This window comes from Pempheris klunzingeri, chromosome 12 (genome assembly GCF_042242105.1).
Source record: "Pempheris klunzingeri isolate RE-2024b chromosome 12, fPemKlu1.hap1, whole genome shotgun sequence".
Lineage (NCBI taxonomy): Eukaryota > Metazoa > Chordata > Actinopteri > Acropomatiformes > Pempheridae > Pempheris > Pempheris klunzingeri.
The window spans coordinates 3,955,067-3,972,076 of record NC_092023.1 but is presented as its reverse complement, the minus strand read 5'-3'; the positions used below and the strand labels follow the sequence as shown (position 1 = coordinate 3,972,076).

The 17,010-nt window shown below is 44.6% G+C and overlaps 2 protein-coding genes across 2 annotated transcripts in view; one reads left to right on the top strand and one right to left on the bottom strand.

The window, feature by feature from the left end:
* Positions 1 to 17,010, top strand: part of wdfy4 (WDFY family member 4) — a 39,560-nt gene that overhangs the window by 8,644 nt on the left and 13,906 nt on the right. The window contains exons 14-49 of the mRNA XM_070840476.1: positions 305 to 1,032; positions 1,153 to 1,246; positions 1,343 to 1,557; positions 1,726 to 1,829; positions 1,916 to 2,144; positions 2,437 to 2,513; positions 2,601 to 2,819; positions 3,039 to 3,217; positions 3,322 to 3,553; positions 4,032 to 4,183; positions 4,258 to 4,369; positions 4,455 to 4,645; positions 4,750 to 4,902; positions 5,062 to 5,135; positions 5,490 to 5,651; positions 5,743 to 5,828; positions 5,907 to 6,003; positions 6,123 to 6,325; positions 6,734 to 6,900; positions 6,976 to 7,095; positions 7,172 to 7,351; positions 7,438 to 7,596; positions 8,075 to 8,201; positions 8,285 to 8,436; positions 8,703 to 8,941; positions 9,035 to 9,156; positions 9,285 to 9,476; positions 9,571 to 9,680; positions 12,088 to 12,165; positions 12,292 to 12,483; positions 12,579 to 12,654; positions 12,724 to 12,935; positions 14,514 to 14,662; positions 14,751 to 14,865; positions 15,173 to 15,258; positions 15,356 to 15,418. Coding sequence (XP_070696577.1) covers positions 305 to 1,032; positions 1,153 to 1,246; positions 1,343 to 1,557; positions 1,726 to 1,829; positions 1,916 to 2,144; positions 2,437 to 2,513; positions 2,601 to 2,819; positions 3,039 to 3,217; positions 3,322 to 3,553; positions 4,032 to 4,183; positions 4,258 to 4,369; positions 4,455 to 4,645; positions 4,750 to 4,902; positions 5,062 to 5,135; positions 5,490 to 5,651; positions 5,743 to 5,828; positions 5,907 to 6,003; positions 6,123 to 6,325; positions 6,734 to 6,900; positions 6,976 to 7,095; positions 7,172 to 7,351; positions 7,438 to 7,596; positions 8,075 to 8,201; positions 8,285 to 8,436; positions 8,703 to 8,941; positions 9,035 to 9,156; positions 9,285 to 9,476; positions 9,571 to 9,680; positions 12,088 to 12,165; positions 12,292 to 12,483; positions 12,579 to 12,654; positions 12,724 to 12,935; positions 14,514 to 14,662; positions 14,751 to 14,865; positions 15,173 to 15,258; positions 15,356 to 15,418 — 5,846 coding nt within the window. The remainder of the gene's footprint in view (positions 1 to 304; positions 1,033 to 1,152; positions 1,247 to 1,342; positions 1,558 to 1,725; positions 1,830 to 1,915; positions 2,145 to 2,436; positions 2,514 to 2,600; positions 2,820 to 3,038; positions 3,218 to 3,321; positions 3,554 to 4,031; positions 4,184 to 4,257; positions 4,370 to 4,454; positions 4,646 to 4,749; positions 4,903 to 5,061; positions 5,136 to 5,489; positions 5,652 to 5,742; positions 5,829 to 5,906; positions 6,004 to 6,122; positions 6,326 to 6,733; positions 6,901 to 6,975; positions 7,096 to 7,171; positions 7,352 to 7,437; positions 7,597 to 8,074; positions 8,202 to 8,284; positions 8,437 to 8,702; positions 8,942 to 9,034; positions 9,157 to 9,284; positions 9,477 to 9,570; positions 9,681 to 12,087; positions 12,166 to 12,291; positions 12,484 to 12,578; positions 12,655 to 12,723; positions 12,936 to 14,513; positions 14,663 to 14,750; positions 14,866 to 15,172; positions 15,259 to 15,355; positions 15,419 to 17,010) is intronic.
* On the bottom strand, positions 15,571 to 16,458 carry lrrc18a (leucine rich repeat containing 18a). The gene has a single exon (XM_070840475.1). It carries the CDS (start codon positions 16,425 to 16,427, stop codon positions 15,618 to 15,620), a length of 810 nt encoding a protein of 269 aa, XP_070696576.1. The 5' UTR covers positions 16,428 to 16,458; the 3' UTR covers positions 15,571 to 15,617.

The following is a 17,010-nucleotide window of genomic DNA, read 5'->3' as shown; positions in this document are numbered from 1 at the left end:
ACATTACCTACCTAATGGATTAGGTCTCCAAATTGAATAAAGCTAATGTGATTTTGTTCACCTCCAAAAACTAGTTACCAGAAATGATTTATGATATATCTATATGTTTCATCTATTTTTCATGACATTGTTTTAATTGACTGGGGAGATGCTTTTAAAACCCGAGTGTCTACAAGAATACATTCTCTGTTATGATGTAGTGAAGAGAATCTGCTTTGTCACATATGTGATTAGGCTCATGTGTGATGATTCCGCATGCTCGCTGTCCGTGTAGTGTTTCTGACTCCTCTCCTGTGGATCTCAGTCTGTGCTGAAGGTGCTGGAGAACCCAAACAGCTGGGACGCCTTCAGGAGAGCGGGAGGCTTCACCGGGCTGCTGTCTCTGGTGATCGACATGGAAGGAGCTCTGTCTGACCCTCCCCAGGGAGAGGTGTGGAAGTCCCTGGGGCATCAACCACTGCTGAACCTCCTCCTCCTCACGCTCCACATTCTGGCCTTGGCTGTGCATCTTTGCGCAGTAAATGCGCACCATTTCGAGACTGGTGGCTTTTATGAAAGGCTGGCAGAGGCTCTGCTCCAGCTGGGCTGCTTCCACACTGAAGGACCCGACAAAGAGAAGTTTGATGAAGAGGAGGGCTCCCATCCTAACACTGCAGAGGACAACCAGTCTCCTGGAAAGCCCTTCCACCAGTTTGTTGAGTTAGCAGAGGCCCCCGAGGCTCCCTCCTCTTCCTCCACACTGCAGCCTCGTCTTCCTGTCACTCTTCGGACATGTATAAGGCTGCTCTCCTATCTTGACCAGTTTGCTACAGGGACCTACTCTCCCCTGGAGTTAAACCTGGGACTAGAGCATGAGGATGGGTGTAACGTAGACGAAGAGAAACTAAATGGTTCAGCTGGGCTGGAAGAGGTGTGTTCAGGGTCCCCTCCTGTCCACAAGGGATCAGGCCCGCAGTCCGTGGAGGGAACACAGGGAAGATCCAGAAACACGTCACACAGCATTTCCACAGTCTGCACGGACTCTCAGTACAGGTGGATATTTCTAGCAATGTGGAGATCCAGTCATATTTCTATTAGATACATTTCCTCTCCATGTGTGTCTAAATTATAGGATCTATATGTGATCTGTCTGTGTTTTTGCTTGGCTTGCAGTAGGTTCACCTACGATCATACTATTCTTCATCCAGGAGCAATCAGAGTTATTATGACTCTCCTCCCATCATTGTTTACTCCCGAAGACCCACAGGTCCGTTTTAAAACTGATCATGTTACAGTCCCTAATGTTGTATACTATTTCATACATGATCCCTGTATGAGACGCGTTTCTCTCCCTGTTTCCAAGGTCTCTATGGAGGTCCAGTTCTCACTAGCGCACCACATCCAGGCCATGGTCAAATCTGAGCAAAACCGTCAGATCATGTGTGAGGGGGGGCTGGTCTCCACTCTCCTGGCCCACTGTGGGAGCATGTTGTTGGCTCCAAACCACCCGTTACATCTTCCTGTTACACGTATCTTGGAGAAGCTGTCCTCGCAGGCCATCACACATTCAGACTTCAGGTCAAATATGAATAACATGTGTTTCTCTATTGTACTGAAGCTACAAGGTTAATTTATTCACATGGGTTTCGTAATGAAGTGCAAGGATTTTTTTTCTTTATAAATTAATTTTCAGTGTTTGTGCTACAATATGTGTCTAACAGGTCTTTGTTACTTTTTTCTCCTCAGAAAGTTCCTGTGTTTAGGGGACCCGCTCATGTGCCGGCCAGACAAGACTGCCATGCAGTTACAAAAAGAATGTCACCCATTGGTCAAAGCTCCTGTTTCAAATGGTACATATTTGTTATAATAACTTAATCTCTCTCTGTTTGTTTGGTCTTTCAAACACAGTGGATTCTGCTTGTGTTGTTTACAGCAGGTCACAGCACGGAGGCAGATGCCTCATCAGGATCTTCAGTAAGGACAATGAAGCGCGCCTTCAGCTTGTTGCAGTCTACAACTCGCAGTGAATCATCTGTTGGTTCTGCAGTCCCTGTCCATCAGATCATCAGTCTGGTGTCCATGACGTCGCCACGCACCTTCAGACCACACCAGGTCTCCTCCTCACCTGCTTTTGTCGAGTTTGACATGAGTGAGACTGGATATGGGTGAGTCCTTGTTTTACTGGGCTCTGGGTCTTTACTTGGTGTTTGTAAGTCCTTCAGGGTCAAGATGACTAGAAACTTGGTGGGAAAAAAATGAGAAATTGTTGCAGCACCATGTGGGAAGAAAGGGGGGAAAAAAAAATATGATCATCAAGAGAGTACTACGTTTGCTTGAAATTACATATGGGATATACCAAAACACTATCTCTCCTTGAATCAAATCACAATGTATGTGCTGCAAAACTCAGTACGTCAATATGTAATTTAAAAAAAAGAGTAATGTTGTGTTTTGCAGCTGCCTTTTCCTGCCCTCTCTGGCCACAGTGAAAGGAGTGACTGCTGATTCAATCTCAACAGGTGGAATTGGAGCAGGTAGGTGACGAGTCTAAATGTTTAACACTCGTATATGTGTGAATTGGCCTGAATAAGGTTTCTAATCTTCTCCCTCTCCTGTTTTAGACTGCCGGGGCTTCCCCCCTACAGCTGGTCTCTCATTTTCCTGCTGGTTCCAGATCAACAGGTTCAGTTCAGCCTGTGATTCCCACCCAATCCGTGTCCTTTCGATAGTTCGCCACATGTCCCGGACTGAACAACAGTACATCTGTCTGTCTATCTCCTTCTCGGCCTATGACGGCTGTCTGGTCATCTCCACCGAGGAGGAAGCATTTACATATCTAGGTAAGTTTGCTCAATATTTGCCCTTGTGGAACTTAACATAACATTTATTGATTGACAAGAAACAGAAGAATTCGTTTAGCTGTCTAGTCTATATACTAACATTCAAAACGGTCAGCTGTTCATTAACAGCTGTGTTTAAAATGGGACTGCACAATAACTGCATCATCAGTTCATACTGCAGAGACCGACCGGGTGTTTTTACTCATATCTGTCCAACAGACATGATGGAGCCAGAGATTTGCACTCCCACTGCTTTGCCTACATCACTGCGGTTCCGCTGCTCCAGCATGCTGGTCCCAGGCCAGTGGCATCATCTGGCTGTGGTCATGTCCAAAGACGTGAAGAAGAGCTGCCTGGCCTCGGCCTACTTCAACGGCAAGGCAGTGGGGACAGGAAAGGTATGACGAGAGGAGAGAGACTGAGGAGCTGCTGATATAACGGATTATAAGTCTGATGTGGCGTTCGTGTGTTCGTGTATCATAGCTTCTGTTTTTTCTGTCAGATGAGGTATATTCAGCCGTTCCCCGGTCAGTACGTCTCCATGGACCCCACGGCTGTGATTGACGTGTTTGGACTGATAGGAACACCAGCTCTCTGGAAGGAGCATGCAGCTCTAGTTTGGCGAGTGGGTCCTTCTTACCTGTTTGAGGAGGCTTTGAGCTCTGAGGCTGTGGGCACCATATACACACAAGGCACCACCTACATGGGCAACTTCCTGGCTCTGCGCAACACAGGTGAGTCACCTGCAAAAAGTTCTACAGTGTGTATTTTATAATACATTATAGATTATAGATCGTAGGAATGTGGTTTTGATCACTTTGGCTGTCTTTCTCGTGTTATTTTTGTGCCTCCACCATGGCATGCAGTAAATTATGTTGTTCTGCTGCTTATTGCATGCATGCATGATTTTCTCTGCAGAGCAGATGATGTGCTTCGATTTACTGTAGGAGTACCATTTCACACACTGATCTGTTGAATGCTTCAAATTCCTTTCAATTTTTTTCAACTTTTGTGTTACATGAGAACAAATATGTTGATGTGAATATTTTTCTAATTAATACGTTAATAATATTCAGTTAAATTACACAATTGCACAACTAGTGCAACTTCTTTTTCTTGTGATGATTATGGTGACACATCACATATTGTAACTACTTTATCCACCTGTGTTGTCTCACCTCTCTGTTTGTTTCACCCCCATTCTCTGTCCAGGCTGTGATCCAAACGCTGAGTCTCTCCCTCTCAGGCTGGTTCCTGAGGAGAGGATCTCATTTGGCATCAACCTAGCAATTTCTACATTAACAACTGTCGTGCAGATCAGAGAGGATTACAATGAGGTGGACTGCCGACTGATTGCTAAAGAGGTAAGGTGTGGCCTTGTTGAACCCACGTGTTTGTTGCTTTGGTACAGAGTAACGATCGTTGGGTCTAATTACAGATGGGGATAACATCTCGGGATCACTCCACTCCTGTGCTGCTAGCTAGAAACATCAGCCAGCACCTGAGTGGCACAGCTCGCACCATAGGAGCAGCCCTGATCGGAAATTTTGGTAAATAAAAAGTTATTTTGAAAAGTTTATTTGCACTGTAGTTGGTTGTTGCAGGCACATTTGATAACTGCATGTCTTCTTCTAGGTGTGCGAACGTTCACCCCCAACAGTGCATCCAATGGTTTCCTCTACGTCGGCGGGCCGGCAGTGGTTCTCAGTCTAGTCGCAATGGCGCCAGATGATAGCTCTCTGTATGCAGCTGTTAAAGTTCTTCTCTCTGTGCTGGAGACCAACTCTGCCATGCAGCAGGAAATGAACCGCATCAACGGATACAAGGTCTGTGGGATCTAGTGAAATCACTGGAGTAGCTACACATTAAAGGTAACGGACATCAAAACGTGCCAACGTACGCTTGTGATCTGGATTTGCTCTTGTTGTAGCTGCTGGCTTTCCTGCTGAAGATGAAGAGCAGTTTGGTCAGCCACAGAACCTTTCACTTGGTTCTGTGTCTCACCAGGTCAGTGGAGCTGAGCTCTGGATCCGGTTACCTACAAAACACACAGGCTTTCCAGGCCCTGCTGTGTGACCTGGAGGTAGGTATCCGGATTTTAGCATGAAAAGGTTCAGCAGATTTAGGGAGCGGATGATTTTTTTATGTCCACCCAGTATTTATTTGTAAAGTTTTTAAGTGCATCTGGAAGCTAATCATCAAACTCTCTCTCTCTCTCTCTCTCATTATACCATGTTTTCAGATGTGGCAAAAGACATCAGATAAACTGGACATTTCAGTCCTGAACCACTTTGCTGAAATCCTGAAATCCTCAAGGTAATTTCCCACAGGTAACAGCCTGTGAGCAGACCACAACGAACATGTTCCAGCTTTAATCAAATTATTAACTCCCATGACCAAGAAGTTACGTAACACAATAAAGAGGGTCTTGTTCAGGATTGACAACAGACTTTATCGGCTGTTCTGTCAAGGTTTGCAGGGGCCTGTCATCAATATCAGGGAAGTTTTGTGCTAGTGCTGGAATAGTCAAGGGGGAACGTTCAACAGAATCAGTCACAGAGGCTGAAGAGAAGAGCATGACTGGATGTGTGCATGGATTGCTGAATTAGATTTTCTGTCTGTGGGAACAGGTTGTGATTGATATTAATGCTCTCACTGTTTCTCTCTCAGCAGTGACAGCAGGAATGCGGCGGTCATGCACAGTATGGGCTTGCTACCGAAGCTGCTATTCCAGCTTGCTGATCCCGCTGTGACCGTTCAGAAGGTTAAGATCATTTCTTGTGTCATCACATCCCTCCTAAATGCTCACTTCACCCCTCTGGACATAAGCAGGTACGATCTGGGAATCAGCCCTGACAGATAATAGATCCATAATGTTTTTAAGAATAGCTCTGTTTGTAAATGATGTCTGTCATTTGTTCAGACTTGGGCTCTTTCTAGTCTACACACTCCCTTCGCTTAGTGAAGCCAGAGAGATGTCTGACAGTGATCTTTCACAGGATGCATCAGGTACACTATATAACACACAACCACATCTTCCACCTCATAAGTCTCACCAGTACTGACCCAGACTTATCTGTGCTTTAGCTCAGAGCTCTGATCCAGCAGGTCTCGTCTGGATCCGCAACCAGCTGTTACTCTGTCTTTGTGAAATCCTCAACTCAGACAACCTTCTGATCAAAGAGTGAGAAACACGTGTTACTACTTAGCTAAACCAGAACTGAATAATATTTTCCCAGTATTTCACGTGCCATAATATCACGGCAGAAACATTAACCGAGTTCTGTTCTTATTCTTCACTAGACGGCAGAAGGCCTTATTTGATGCCCTGGGCAGCGATTGGTTCCTGCTCTTCCTTCAGCGCCACCTTCACCTGTCCACAGTGAAACTGGGTCTCGTCCTGCTCACACACTTTTTGTCGTGTCCCAGCCAGCAGAGCAGCTTCAGAGAGGGGGTACTCCCAGCAACACTCATCGAGGGCATGGAGGAACCCTTTGCTGTCATGGGTACATACTTTTTTTAAATTTTTATATATATATATATATATATATATATATATATATATATATATATATATTTATAACAGTGAAGAAATAATTGTCATAGTATTTTAACACTGACAAAATACACCATTGTATGCATTTAAAGAAATATATGGGGTTTTTCTTGGACATCTCATCAATGGATACAGTTTGATTATCACATAACATGATTTTGCGTACATAAACATCGCCATGTCTTCAATTTTAAAATAAATGTGGGAATTATAGTTGCAGTAATGTGATACTGATTTTAGACACATCTTAAATTCAGTCAATCAAATTAAGTCTATTAGAACATTATGTATTGAATATTGATTGTCTTACTTTCATCCAAAATCATTTTCTATCGTTGATTTCCTGCCTCGCCACCAGACAACCTTCGGGCCAATTCGTGGTCATACGAGTGCTCCAGCACCACGTGTCCAGGCTTTGACGTTCTGCAGGGAATGCTGATCAGACACTCTCACCTGCCTCAGGTGTATGAAGCTCTGGCTGCTTTGCTGCTGCAGAGGAGGGCCAGTCACACTGCAGAGGGAAAGGTGAGTAATTCACTCATCTTTAAAATCATCTTCTTCATCTTTCCTGTCTTAATTCTCATTATGTGACATCTACAGGTGCATTTGGATGATGTGATGCAGTCACTGATTGACAGCGAAATAGACACTCCCGCTCAGCAGCTCTGTGAAGAAGCTGCCACAATGTTGCTGGAATTAGTCAAAGTCTTCATTACTCAGGTAAAAATAGAATAACTTAACATCCTCTCTGTATTCTGCAGCACAAATTGATACATTTTACATTTTGTTTTAGCAGCCTTGTCCTCCAACAAAGTCCACGTCAGGCGCTGATGCATCAGGGGACTTGCAGCTAGCAGCAAGTGTGATGCAGTTCCTTTGTCTGCTCCATAGCCTCCGACCCAGAGACCCACTGTGGGCATCGCCAGAGTTCCTCCACACACTCGCTGGAGTTGTGTACCCTCTGGACACTTCAGAGGTTTGTGTGCTACTTTTGGATTTATAAAATCTTAACACGTCTCATCTCTCTGATCTTATTTACTGGTTTCTTAACTTTATTTTCAGGGTGTGGTTGAGCCTTGTGTAATGATTGAAGGTGAGGACACCTTAAAGAGTCATCTGAACAGGAAACCGGTATGCGACTTCATTCGTATTCTGCTAATGGACAGTCTTCTAAATGTGTCTGCCACCTCCAACACACATCCTGTCATTGTGCTACTGGAGGTGAATACCGTCTCACACACACACACACACACAAATACAACCAATTATTTACTGAATTCTGTACATAGATCACACTAAAATATTGACATTGTGCAACACATTCACATTATTCCCAAAATGCAGTCCCACTGAGAAAAGCCTCATCAGTTTACTATAATACTGCAAAACACTCATTTCTCCAGAAGGTGCCACTCTTTGCTCAGTTACTAGATAAGGCAGAGCCAAGGTACTGTTGGCTAAATCAATCTCTACTAGGAGGGAGAGAACACCAGTAGACCAAAAACTACAGATTTCTGTGGCTGGACAATCTTAATCTGCATGCACACACAACACCGCCGTCACTACACTTACGATATTAGACATTAGGCAGGGTGTGCCTCTCACTATCAAGCATAATTTCTTATCAAAATGTCCTTCTACTAGTTGTTCATTCTTGTCAGACGTATTTTCTAACTAATAAACCGCTCACATGTCGTAGTTTTCCCCTGATGGTGCATCACTGGGAAAGAGGCAGAGTTTCCAGACTGACTTGCTGGAGTTGATCATGGACATCATCCACATGCTCAGCCATGAAGAGGAAAACAACACTCATCTCAACTCACAAGGTGGAATAACAATACATGCCAATCCATGTCCATGCCGACAAAAAGGAATTCTCATCTGAATTTTCTGCTTTTTTTCATGTCAGACTGCAATAGTCAGAGGCCTGAGGGACAGATGGGCACGTTGATGGAGAACGTGGTGCTCCTCAGTAGGACTTTGCTGCAGAAACTTTACGCTGGAACATTCTTGGGAGACTCGGAGAGTTTGCTCAACTTTCTCGCCGATCAGATTGTGGTGGTGAGACGAACACGTAGCGAGACACGCTCGCACAGTAGTGTACATGCCCCTCACGTAGATACTTAATATGAAATCAGTGTTTTCACCGAACGTCTGACATTTCAGATTCATCAGATGCAAACTTCTGGTAATTGAAGTTAAATGTAATCTGTTAATTGTCAGTGTGGAGATAGTTCCTGTAAACCTGAATTGTGAAAATCTGGACACTGAGACTTCCTGTCAATCTTCTCCTAACTGATAACAGATACATTGCTGTATACTTCTAGGCTCTGGAGAAAGGCCAGACTCAGAAGGAGAAGACGGTGTCTGCCCTCTACTCGTGTACCAATAAAGTCCTGCTTTATTTCTTGTCCCAACCGCGACATTCCCAAGAAGAAAAGGCAGGGGTCATCCGGGCGTTACAGACCTTAATGGAACGATGGGATGTTGTCATGGCAACTTTCAACGCAAATGTGAACTTCATTACGTGCCTTCTCCGTTGTCTGTTGCTGATTCGATCTGGCAGGTAACGGAGAAACCAAACCTACCTGTAGATGCACACAAGCATGTGTTTGAAACCAGGATTCCGGTCATTCACACAGTCACACTTTTGTTGCAGCTACCCCGAGGGTTTTGGATGCGTGGCGCAAAAACTGCTCAACAGGAACGCTTCGTCCCACCTGTTTGCTACCAAAACCAGGCAGTCTGCACACCCCGGCAACGGAGCAGACGTTACCACAGGTATTAGGGCCCATATGTGAGGGTTTATTTACGTTCATCACTCAGCCTGACATTTTTGTAGACTTTCTATCTGTTGAGAGTTTCTGGGCCTCTAAAGAATTTAGTGTGAGTGTGTGTATTCGTTCCAGATGACAGAGAGCTAGTGTCCTTAGTGGAGGCCTGCTGGTCAAAGGTCATGACTGAAAGGCAACACGTGCTTGAAGAAACCTATAAGATGGAGATCTCGGCAAGCCGCTCAGCCGAGTCGGGGCCTGTCAGCATGACTGACATCAGCCCCCTGTGGGAGGAGATGGCACACAAGGCCTGGCTGCTACACACAGGTTAGCTCTGATTATGCTAACAGCCGTAAAAAGGAGAAGATGTCTGAATGTTCCACGCTCTTGATACTTAAATGTTGTTTGTGTGTCTTCTCAGAGTCACAGAAGAAGAAGGTGACGGGCGGCTCTCAGAACAAGTTTGATATGATCAGCAGCGCTGTTCGCTCAGCTTTGGCCAGACCTGGCAAAGAATCAGTGACAGTAGAGGTAAATGCACGCTGGTGTTCCCTCACTGTTTGGTTCTTTTGCACAGCACTGGACAGAGAGGTGTGTATGCTTGTTACTGGTGTCTTCTATGAGGAGTGTTACCTTTTCCCAGGTGCCGCCTCATCCCAGAGTGCTGCGCCCAAACACTCATCCCAAAGTCACTGTTGTGTTTGTGCCGTGGGCCGTCCAGCCCTGTGGGGGTGTTTGATTATTTCCTTAAATGGATTTGGATTATCACAGCTGATTGCCCCTGAGTGGGCATAGTAATTGATATCTGTTAGGCCTATCCATGGGAACACTCACTACAACACACTGTTTGCTGCTGAAGGTTAAAGACGCCTTTATTGTTGTTTTTCCCCCCGAAACACGTGGCCCACATCATTAGTTCCCCCACAACGCTTAAGACGTCGAGCCATCTGGAGCAGGGAGCGGGGACATATTACTCAGGCACACAGGCATGAAATTACCGCGTCTGTGTGTCTGTCTCACCCCCACAAAGTGTGTGCGTGTGTTCTTGTTTGTGCACGTCTCTTGCCGACAGAAATCGGGTTGGCAATTATAGTGGTACCAATCTGATGAAAACATTATTCATTTGATGTTATTCTTTATCATATCAGTCTTTGACAGGCTATCAGGGAGGGTGATGAATTGTTTTTCCATCTGAGAGCCAGAGAAGAAGAGGGAGGGATGTTTGCCTTTCTGCTTTTGTGTTGCACCACTTTGCTCTGAGTAGGTTGCAGCATGCAAAAAAAAAAAAAAAAAAAGTGATATTCAAATGATCAGTAGTGGTCAGCCAGTCCGCTCATTTCCCATTCATACTCATGAAGAAACAAGTGAGTCATTAATTAATTTCTGGATCATCAACTTATGACCTTTTAGTTGGAAAGTCATGAGCTTGTGGGGAGTCTCTTTTCAGTCACTGGATCCATTGTAATGCATTTCCACAGAGCACTGAGTTTCCGAGTCTCAGATATCTACTTTTATTGAGCAAAAAAGAGTTTTAAAGCCTACTGTAGGTAATGAATGAGAATACAGAGACTGATAGGCAGCCTGTGTCCTCAGTCAAGCTTCAGTGCAATTCTTCTAGAGATTTATTTCATCAGCGAATGCAGTTTCCATAATCATATCTGTGTCCTCATATTAGAAAGATAATTAACAGCACTAATGATCACGTTAAGTTCATTACACATTCACTGCCAGCCCAGAATGAAGTTGACATTATGTTGCCTTATCATCAAAGGTGGCGTATTGTTGGGAAGTCATTAAAATGGAAATGAGTGTGATGTTCTGATGTTAATTGCAGAGGGAAGAGATGAGTTATGTATTTAATGCAGCATTTAAAAAGCCAATGAGGTTCCTATCTGCTAAATAGGGTAATTAATGCTATATATTACTTATGTTTGTCCAAATGAAGGAATGAAATTAGCAGATGATGACGCCGACTTGCTGTTTATCTGTCACAACACGGCTCTAGTTCGCAAACTTCATTATTACTCTCTTTTTTGTCTATAATATTTCTATAATCTCCCCTCAAATTACTCCTTTATTTCTTTCTCTGCACAACTTCTCATTTGGATAGGCAGTCAGTCATTTAGAGAAACAGTTTTCATACTCCACAGGGCTTGTCAAAGTTTGTCAACTTTTATGCATGAGTTTATTCTGAAATTATGTTGAATTTTTGCAGCTGAATTTCTGCATCAGAAGTAGTTTATTTATTTTTTTTTTTGTGCTTGAAATCAATTATTGCGTTCGTGGAGTTGTACCACAAAACGCAGAATTAGCATCTGTAAATAAGACTCGATATAAAGAGTTACTGCATGTTCATTCAGTCAATTAAATGGCTTTCCTGGGTCAGCTGTGAGGATGGACACATGTTGTTTCACTAGTCTCTCAGCGAGCACTGCTGTGATGATGGGTTTAATGAAGCAGTTAACAGTCAGAATATGATCCCAGTGTGTCTGCTGAACACGAGCATCCTGCAGTGTCAACACGGCTCTGTTTTGGGTTTTTTTTTTTACATTTTTTCTTTTGTTTTCTCTTTTAATCGACACACACACTCGCACCAAATGCAGGCGCGCGCACACTTACCTTGCCCTTGACTGCGGTGTGGCTCAGTGATATTAATGTTTATGTTAATTAGATCATACCAACAAATGATTACATTTCCAGACAGGGTTATTGTAAGACTGTAGCCACTAGCTTATTTTGCCTAGTGAATGCAATTTAGAACAGATGTAATTGTATGAATGCATTGTAATTGCATGAGGAAACAACAATACCATTATGAATATACAATCTCTGTGAACGTGATGTGTGTTGTATGTGTACAATATGAGCCAGAGGAAGAGCGATTGCGCTGCCCGCTCTTTTCATTTGCACCCATCAGGTTACTCTCCTTCCTCTGTAGGAGTTTCTGTCCTGCATGGAGTCACATCGACAGCGAGGCCAGAGGATGTTTGAGACCATGAGGACAAACCACTCCCAGGTTTGACAGAAATGTTACTCTGAATATACCAAAATAAATGTTAATGAAATCAAAAATTTGATATGCAATAGTGTTTATCTCCATCTTGTGTATTCCGTCTATCCCGTGCTTGTTTCTGCATCCCAGTTACGAGCCAGTGAGTGGGAGCGGGTGAGTTCAGAGTGGCTGCATGTGGAGGCCGAGCTGCTGAGGGAGAGAGCTGTGTTCGGCCCCAGCCCAGGGGTGCTGCTGAGCCAAGACTGGGTGCAAGATGCTGCTGAAGGACCCAACCGGACCAGATCACGCATCCGCAAAAAGGCTCTGAGGCGATCTAAACGGGTACAGCTTGCAGCTTAGAGCTCGATCTGTGGAGCAGAGTCCCAGTTCGTGTTTAACAGTCCAACCTCTAATGATGCCGTGTGTTGTTACAACAGGTGCAAGGAACACTGTGTTTGGGTTTAAGGATGGGCATATCTGAGGAGAACAAAAACAGAGCAGAATGTGACACAGGTAAAGAAAAATGTTGCATGTGGGTGTTGGATTTAAGCTCTGTGGGATTTAATTTGCCTTTCGTAACAGAGCCCAAGATCCTGTGTGAAGTTGGAGCGGAGGCGAAAGAGGATGAGGAAGAAGGACAGGATTGTGACCGTCTGACCTTCTTCCCTGTCCTGAATGAGACATCTGCTGTCGCTGAGGGTCCACCTGACCCCTTAACCCACGAGCCATGCTCCCACACACAAGACTGCCCCGACATACGCATCATCCTGCAAGAGCTGCACCCTGGAGAGGAGGTACTGTAGCACAGGAGGGTGTGTTGGTATGCGGGGCTAGAAACAACATGCACGGCTCCTCCTCACCCTGCTAATATTCACAATCATAATTATCTGATGTAGACTAAGGGATTCCAATAGCCCAGTGCTGCTATCAGAATTTCATCTTTCCTCATTAGTTTAATGTTTTAATGTCGAGGCCCAGCTCAGCTCTTCTCATTCTTCCAGCGAGTTAGAAACCAAGGCACATGTTGACAGGGACTCTCATCACTCCGGCAACCAGCCGCGGCTTTTAATGTTTCTGACAGAAGTATTAATAAAAACAGTAGGAGGTGATGCAAGCTGTCTTACATCCGCTTAGTAAGTGTGTGATGTGTGCAAGTGCGTCCTGTTGTCTTGCAGTGGTTCAGTGTGTGAGTCCTGCTGAGCTTCCTGTCAAATGAACACAGTCATTAGCTCTGAAAAATGCACACACACACACACACACGGACCATCACACACACACACACACACAGAGTAACACACAAAGGGAGATCCACTCATAATTAGCTTGCCAGCGCCAATAGTGTGATTATGACAGTAATGTGTGTGGGGAGAAATCAATGGTCTGACATTGGGCTCTCAGTCAATAAAAGTCCTCCTTTTCTCTCCTTCCTCCCATCATCAGCTAAATCACCCACAGACTGATAACGCATATCTGTCCAGAGCACAGTAAGGAGATAAGGAAACAAGTTTATTGTTATGTATTTAATCTTTGATAACAATAAATGTAACTAGTTTTTTTCTGAAATCTACTTATTGTTAGGGACAGGAGGCCTAATGCCGGTTTGTGTTCACTGATGGAAATTGCCATAAACCCCCCTGATAATACTGCTCGATGTAAGATTTCCGTGCCATGTAGTTGAGACTCACTCACTCTGACTCTTCTTAAACGCTTTCACGTGACAAGTGATATAATCCATCATTGTGTGTCTCTACGTGTGCATTCAGACAAGAGGTTCTGATCACTTAGCAGGTTTCCTATTGTGTGTGTGGCAGTGATTAATTCTCCTAATAATGGCCAGGCAAGGCCTCCTCTTCCACCAAGAGTGTGACTCCGTGTCTGGGGGTAGGGAGTCTGATTAGATTAGTATAAATTGTGAGGGGCCTGCGGGTATGTTGGGGCCCCATATGGTTTTTGGGTGCTGTGTCCCAGAGGGGCCAAGACTAGGAGACAGCCAGGTGCACACACTCACTGTGAAACGAGGGGAGACAATAGAATTACACACACATTATCGCGATGCAGTTAGCATTAGCCGCGACCAGCGCTGAAAGCAGCATGTGGGTCCACTTTGGTGTTGCATGAAACACACAGTCGCACGGCTGAAAAAGGGGCTGGGCGTACTCCTCCCCATCAATCAGCTCTGATAATGAAGTGTTCAACTGTGTCTTTTTAATAATGATTAAAATATGTGATTAAAATGATCAATCAAGTAAAGCCTGAAGTGCCTGCGATGCTGCCATGTCATGTCCCGGGAGAGAAATGTGCTGATGTGTGTTGCGCCTCTCACATGGGGCTTAATGTATCTCCGTTTCTCTCTTCTCTCTCACGCTCTGTAGGTGAAGGCTAAGATGTGTGTGGTGATGGTGAGCGGCCTCAGAGTAACAGAGGGGGTGCTGCTGTTCGGGAAGGAGAGTCTGCTCTTGTGTGAGGGATTTACTCTTAGTCCCGCTGGAGATGTGTGCTGCAGGATGCACCACCCCACCAGGTACAGCTGTGTGCAGTTACAGCTAAACTTATAAGGACTATAGAGCTTTACAGTTGTCTCACTCTGTGTCCCCTTCTTTCTCTGCCAGTGTGAGGGATTCCTTTATCTCCAACATGTTGAGTAAAGACCCGCCATCAGCCCGGTGCCGACGCTGGCTCTATGAGGATATCAAGGAGGCCCGCTTCATGCGTTTCCTTTTAGAGGTCAGGCATCCAACTGCTTCCTTCTGAAGCCCTGAATTAACCTGCATCTTATATTCAGATTGTCTACACAGGATTTAGTTGCAAAGCATTGTTATTAAATGTTAAAGTTTGTCTCAGAATGCACATAAAAATCACATTTGTCATGCATTTTATTTGCTCTTGCAGTTGTCTCCCATTATTTTGTTCCTGTTTGTGCATTACAGAATCAGTTATGATGCAGCTTAAGGTTTAAAAGGAATCTGATTAGCAAAAATTAACAATAAAAAAAAGTTACTAAGGAGCCGCTGTGCCTGTGTGTTGCTATCAGGACAATGCTATTGAGGTCTTCATGAAAAACGGACATTCAGCCTTCCTGGTATTTCTGAATAGAGACCATGTCTCTGCATATAAAAGGTACCGCATTTACATTGACTGGATGCTTCAAGTTTTTTTTTTTTTATCAGCATTTTGACTCTGATACTTATTCTTTCGCCCATCTTCCTCCCTCCAGGTTGTGCACAGTAGTGTCCGCATTAAAAGGCCGAGGGATTGCTGAGGTCATTGCTAACGCCAGGTAAGTGTCCACAGTTATAGTCACCCAGCAGCAATATCTACAGACAATGACATGTCACTTTTTTATTTCATCAGTTGAAATGGAAAATACATAAAAAATTGTGTGACATAGTAATATATCATGCAAATATAATAACAATAGTAATATCGGTATTAAGTTTTTAGGGTTTGATGTTAAGATGACCTCAGCACACGTTTGATCATTTGATTGGCTTCTGCTCCGCTTTTCTCAGTCTCCACACATCTTGATTGACTGTAGCCACTGAGTTTGGCACCATCAGTCCTGGAAACGTCCGTATTTTTTTGTCCTCAAACATATCACCTCCTCCTCCTCCTCCCCCCGTAAGCCTTTCCCCCTGCTCTTTACATCTCTTAAGGCATGTCCTACACAGGCTACTCTCATGGACCAGGTACACATCCTCCTCTGGTTCTGATTTTACCTTCTGTGTCCGCTCACCGTCTCCCTGAGCATACGATAGAGGGTTTCGTTTCATGTTCAGCTTGGTGAGGCTGCGTAGGACTTTCACAAACTCTGGAAGATTGATGAAGAGGTTATCAAACAGGCCTAACTCTTGGAGGCTGTTTAGAGCCGCCATCGCGGGAGGCAGGGTGTCCAGCTGGTTCATCCCCAGATTGAGACTCTTCAGGCTGGTGAGAAATCCCAATGTGGAGGGTAAACCTGCAGAGACTAGGCGGTTATTAGAGAGGTTGAGGTGGGTCAGTCCCACCAGGTTGCCGATGGACTCGGGCACGGACTCCAGCTTGTTGCTGTGTAGATCCAGCCATCTGAGTGAAGAGAAATTGCCGATGTTATCCGGGAGTTTCTGTATCTGGTTGCGGCTGAGGTCCAACTCGTCCACGCTGGTCAGTTTGAGGAGACACTTTGGGAAGATGGTTATACCCATGTTGCTCAGGGTGAGTCGGCGTCGCCCGTCTGGAGTCGTCCGTATTGCCTTTTTAGCAATCTTGAGGGTCACTTTTGTCCCTTTGGGTCCCTTCCCTTTGGGCATGGTACTGCGATACAGGGAGAATTACAGAACAGTTGAGTTTACAATTTCAGCTTAGCCTCACTTTTGTGATATTTGCCCCCAAGAGGCTGATTTACAATAATTTATCTAATCTACACCATCACACAGTAGTATCGCAAATAAATGTGTTGTGTGTATGTTTACGTGTAAGTGTGTGTGTGTTTGTGTAGGGCTGATGTGATTTATTCTGATACAAGGGCTTATGTATGGCCTGGGGCAGTAGGGAAAGCATGCTCTCTGAGGTATGAGAGCTTGAGCGGGGTGGGTGTGTGTGTGTGTGTGTTTGTGTCTTTGAGTGCATATATATGTGGGTGTGTCGCAGTGTTATGTCTGCACTAGTGCATGCTCACCCAGTGTTGCCCATGGGGGTATTTAAGAGCACGACTCTCTAATTAAGGCTAATGCTGGGGAACAATAGGAGAGAGGCGACACTGGGTAATACAGCAAAAACAAATGAGTGCTGATGCTCCCTCACCATTCAACTGATTGAGCTGTTTGGCTCTTTTCAGGCAAGGATGGTGTGTGTGTGTGTGTGTGTGTGGGACATCCACATGCTAGTTTGACA

What these genes read in the sequence shown, in the direction of transcription:
- lrrc18a (XM_070840475.1), bottom strand. Translation starts at nt 16,427, where the DNA reads ATGCCCAAAGGGAAGGGACCCAAAGGGACAAAAGTGACCCTCAAGATT.